This window comes from Ylistrum balloti, unplaced genomic scaffold (genome assembly GCF_031769215.1).
Source record: "Ylistrum balloti isolate Yb309-2 unplaced genomic scaffold, AGI_CSIRO_Ybal_v1 Utg370584, whole genome shotgun sequence".
In the NCBI taxonomy this organism is placed as follows: domain Eukaryota; kingdom Metazoa; phylum Mollusca; class Bivalvia; order Pectinida; family Pectinidae; genus Ylistrum; species Ylistrum balloti.
Genome location: NW_026782363.1, coordinates 940,747 through 946,634, shown reverse-complemented (window position 1 = coordinate 946,634; position 5,888 = coordinate 940,747). Strand labels below are relative to the sequence as shown.

At 34.4% G+C, this 5,888-nt stretch overlaps 1 protein-coding gene across 1 annotated transcript; it reads right to left on the bottom strand.

Annotated features, from left to right (window-relative positions):
* Positions 1-1,335: 1,335 nt before the first annotated feature.
* LOC132556673 (uncharacterized) lies at positions 1,336-5,050 on the bottom strand. Its single transcript, XM_060221107.1, has 2 exons — positions 5,018-5,050; positions 1,336-1,587 (listed from the first exon to the last, which is right to left on the bottom strand). Exons 1-2 carry the CDS (start codon positions 5,048-5,050, stop codon positions 1,336-1,338), a joined length of 285 nt encoding a protein of 94 aa, XP_060077090.1.
* Positions 5,051-5,888: the final 838 nt, after the last annotated feature.

Below are 5,888 nucleotides of genomic sequence, written 5' to 3'. Positions count from 1 at the left end.
TCCGCGTATACATTGAACCACAGGGATTTGTTTTATACAAACGATGGAGTTTCTGCCAAATTTTTCCTTTAATGTACATCATGCTAACTTCAACCAATAAACCAATATAGTTTATATAGCATTTTATTATATATCTGTTTAACCAACATCATGTGGAAATTTTTAAGCAATATTTAACCTCTATAATCTCTAAACTCTATAATATAAGACATAAAGCCAGTCAATCATGTACGACAAATATCTTATCTAAAATGTCTCTATGATATAACCTACAATATATATCTGTTAGCATTATAGAGACAATGACTTATATACACAGAACAGATAATATCATTCCATGAGCTGTTGACATAACCTGTATTATAACATCACATTGCACCTTACCATATATATAACCTCTGTCTATAACATATAATACCTAAATATGCCTACAGATGGCGCTCTTCTCCCGTAAAACTAGCCTATAATGCAGCTAATACTATTCTAGTTTTGATTGAGAAGTGATAACAGCTTTGATTTTGGTGAAATAAGAAATATCCAATCTAAGTTACACGGCAATAGTGGGGTACCGCATGAGAAACATGTGCCGATCATAACAAATGCGATGTGAGTGGGAGATTTTTAATTAAGATCTTGTTAAAAAGATACCCTGTTTTGTGTGTACACAATACTGGTGTACTTTCAACAGTTTAATATGTATCTGACACACATGGAATGCTTGAATAAATGTATTCCTTTATTGTATACGTATTCCTATCCTTTCAGCTTGTATTGGTCACAGAATCAGTTGATACCAACCAGCAACATATTACATTATACTCCTTACAGTATGATAAACCAATCACTTGATTCTAACAATATGAACACGTGCTGTATTAAACATTCCCAGCAAATGTTTAAATCTCATCAGATCAGAAGTCCTATTGAAGATCATTGAAGATTACAATTAACAAAAACTCTCCCTGTCTACCTACTAATGAAGTATTGCCTGGGTTATTAGGAAGGACGACACAATAAATACACGTGCAGGTGGTCAGGTGTTTTTGCATAATTTTACAATCGTCAACTGATATATATGTATAATTTACGTGCATATTTGTATTCTGTCATAATCTCCGAATTTTCTGTCTGTATCCTTAACGTCTGTCCTTTGTACAAACGAATCATGCTCATGTAGATCTAGAACAGGGAATTCCACGACACAGTCTGCTTTCTAAAATATATCCATTCTATCATAATCATACAATATATCACCTTTTAAAAAACTCATTCTATAACAATCTGTAGCACCTGCGCATTAAAACATCCGGTTTGAAACTTCCGGTTCCACAAAGATTAGCTTCTTCTTGACTGCGAACGTCCTCCTCCTGTTGAATAAGTATTGGCAGTTGTCGACCTTGTGCTTGGGGCTGTACGTCCAGGGGAGGGTGAGGGGCCCACTCGACCCTTTTTCTCATTTGACTTGCGGCAGCCTGATCCGCAACACAAACACCATATGATACAGATGAATGTGATGAGGCCGACAATGAAGCCGAATCCCATACATAGACCAGTTATCATCTCATCCGTCAGGAACTGGGAATTGTCCTGAAAAAAAAATGCATGCATATTTAAAACTGACCCAAACTGTTTTGGGAGACCTTCGAGTGTAGACTTGTATATAGATAGTCAAATGAAGTATCATGCTTAATCTTTTTGATTAAATATTTATGTATGATTACAACAGTACTCTTCTGATCGATGACGTATAGATATCGACCAAACAGTAGCCTTCTTTTCTTTCTTATTTCTTCGCAAGAATGATTAAATCACAGGTATAGATAAACCGAGCGAAATTATATCGAAATTGAGAAAATGAATGACGTCAAAGATAAAACACGGGGGATTCGAGGAGGGGGTTACGGCAAGGTATGTGGAACGGGAAAAAGATGTAGGATTGAAAATAAACTCGACTTTGACTGAAAATAATAAAATAAACAGTTAAAAACAACCGGGCCATGGAGAAAAGGGGTTAAGGTTTACACAACACTATTTAGCATTGTGGCTAGATACCTAGAATCCCAATTAAATATCTCACTGACTGCTAATCTAACAGAAGAATATGAATATGTCGGTACCGCTGTAATTCTTGCATGTTGAACACAAATCCATTACTTTGGAATCAAAGCAGGTTACATTCAATATCCCTAGTGGAAAAAATGAATGCCTGGCAGGGGAGTACGATGTCTTTTATTACTGAGATAACTTAGGATAACAACATCAAAAGTCAACAGATTCTGTACGATATGTCTTATCACAAGGATAACTACACCCAAAGTCAGCAGATTCTGTACAACATCTCTTATCACTAGGATAACTTAGGATAACTACACCCAAAGTCAACAGATTCTGTACGATATGTCTTATCACAAGGATAACTACACCCAAAGTCAGCAGATTCTGTACGATATGTCTTATCACAAGGATAACTTAGGATAACTACATCCAAAGTCAACAGATTCTGTACGACATCTCCTATCACTAGGATAACTTAGGATAACTACATCCAAAGTCAACAGATTCTGTACGGATATGTCTTATCACACTAGGATAACTGAGGATAACTACACCCAAAGTCAACAGATTCTGTAACACTACAGGATAACCATCAAAGTCAACAGATTCTGTACGATATGTCTTATCACAAGGATAACTACACCCAAAGTCAGCAGATTCTGTACGATATGGATAACTTAGGATATCACATCCAAAGTCAACAGATAACTATCACTAGGATAACTGAGGATAACAAAGTCAGCAGATCTCTTATCACTAGGATAACTGAGGATAACTACACCCAAAGTCAACAGATTCTGTACGAAATCTCTTATCACTAGGATAACTTAGGATAACAACATCAAAAGTCAACAGATTCTGTACGATATGTCTTATCACAAGGATAACTACACCCAAAGTCAGCAGATTCTGTACGATATCTCCTATCACTAGGATAACTTAGGATATCTACATCCAAAGTCAACAGATTCTGTACGATATGTCTTATCACTAGGATAACTGAGGATAACTACACCCAAAGTCAGCAGATTCTGTACGATATGTCTTATCACAAGGATAACTTAGGATAACTACATCCAAAGTCAACAGATTCTGTACGACATCTCCTATCACTAGGATAACTTAGGATAACTACATCCAAAGTCAACAGATTCTGTACGATATGTCTTATCACTAGGATAACTTAAGATAACTACACCCAAAGTCAACAGATTCTGTACGATATGTCTTATCACTAGGATAACTTAAGATAACTACACCCAAAGTCAACAGATTCTGTTTGATATCTCTTATTACTATTACATGCCAAGTCGGCGGTTCTGCAAGTTCCACATCCGCAACATGTTGGTATATATATTTAATTACTTACATGTATATGACGTTATGCTGTACTAACCGTATTGTATTTACATATGCATAAAGAAAAGATGTTTTCATTGTGACATAAACTTTATATTTACTGAAAATCATTTTCTACCTTGATTATCGTTTAATGTTGTGGTTTTGTGGACATTCTATTGACGTATGCTAATTTACATCTATGTAGTAAAAGTGGTATTAGATTCATATGATTGGTTAAATAAAACTAAATATAAAAACAAGAAAATACCAACATTGGAACATAATAATAATCCAAACTCAAATTCCATTACAATATGGTAAAACATTAACAAAAGAAAGATTTACACGGAGACTCCTGCAAAAGTACAGGGATAATAAGACCAGATGTCCTGGAAGAGTGAGCGTCCTTTGCTTCATTCACGACACATAGACTATCAAGGTGTGAAGGTAAGAACCACATGAGAAAAACATATGGTATATATTATACTACTACTTAACGAACGGCTTATGTACTACACTAGAAGTACTGGTAAGTATGGACTTCAGAAGAACAAATAATGAATTGCATGCATTATAGAATATATCCGAGGTTCTATGAGCAACAATGCGCAAATACTATTTGTAATAAGGTAAATATAACTTAAACCTTATTTATCATTAGTAAAGTACAGAATATTGATATGATTTTGAAGCAGACTTTTTATGTTAAACGATCATCCAAAGACTTTCTGAATAGATGTTTTTTTATAGTTGTCTGCAGCACTCACGAAACGTAAAATGCAGTAGTAAGCAGTTTTTATAAAGACATCTACCTGAATCGAAAAGGCGTACATACACACGCAAACAATCATAAACCCTTCATGTAAAATTCAGTACGTGTACGGACCAACTGAACGCAGACGTCTGCGAGCGGACTCAGGTCTGGTTTCCAGCACACCCTAGAGTATTCGGGTCAGGCTAATCATGGCTTACCAGAGGAGTATGTTGGATTGGGTGCTTCTGTTTCCCGACCATTTTGTATTTGATTAGCGACGAATAAGTCATTAAATTTTCCGAAGAAATTATCTAGTTTATACTATTCTTTGAAAAATCAAACTTCGTTCTTCCAGATGATCGATAGATAATTGTTGGCCATAGAATTCTGGACATTGTCGAGTAGGTTTCAAATATACGCAATTAATGAAGGTTCGTGTGCAAAATTTATTTCTTAAAGACAAAAATTGTTATAGTTTAAAATGTCAACAAATCGATGTTGATGATATTTGTATTTCATTTAGGTTATAGACGTGACTTGATATTCGTCACAAAGTGATAATAAAATTAGAGCAGCCCATGTAAAAAACAAAAAAACAAAACGAAAATCACGAAAAAATCGCTCAATACAGGATCGATAATTTATTGTTGTAATGATAAAATAACAAAGATTGCCACTCTGATGGATAGACGGCATTGGAAATTTATTTAAAATTTAATTTTGTGAAAGAACGAGACACGTAACATGAATATTTAAGACATGTGAAGTAGAGGCAATAATGTATTGGTAGGTAAGTTATATTGTTATTTAGTATTGACATGTCATTGTAAGAGTGTTCTATATGAAGAGGTTTAAACATCTACTTACTTTCGGTGTTTTCGTGGAGTTTCCTGCTGCCATCGCTGAAAAAATAAACAACATTTTTGAAAATTGATAAATCAAGGATAAATGAATGCACTGAAAAGTCCTAGAAATGTCGGGTTGTCATTTCAGTATCTTTTCATTTGATAGTTAAGGATTACTTTCATTTCAACAGATTTTATTTATAATAATGTATAAAATGATAGGATATCGGACTTTGATATGTCACAAGTATCAAAGTTACATTGACCTGAACAAACACAACAGCAATGAGTTTGATATATCTCCTTGCTCCATCAGAACCGTTAAATAAAATCCGTAATAATGTTTTCTGACAAGAATTAAGTTTGATTCTTCATCCTGATAAAGGCAACCGTGTAATATTATATATATTATAGCTATTGATGAAATGAGGGTTAATCAGCTGATTTATTAGTTTTATTCTAGAATGGTTAAATAACGGACATATCAACAAGTAATTTATCATTATAGATTTGTATGGAATGGTAATATCACTTGTTTATCTTCTGTACAATCTAGAGGATAGTAGGCGTTACGTTATGTAGACACTGATGGTGAACTCTCGCTGTCCGAAGTTTGTCGTAACCTGCCTGTGACATTCTAATTCAATCTAAAAGTGGTACGGTTCAGAATGTACTCAAGTACTTGAAGTTCTTTTGAAGCCAGGTGGTATTGAAAATCTTTTTTTATTATTAAATATTGATATTAGTGCACAACTTCTTCTGGTGGTCTGATTATCCTTGTTTATACCGGTGCTTCTTAAGGAGTCTCCGTGTAAATCTCTCTTTTCATATTCTGTTCCAGTCTTTTTTTTTTTTTATTGAATTCGAGTTTGTATTATGATTATGTTGACATG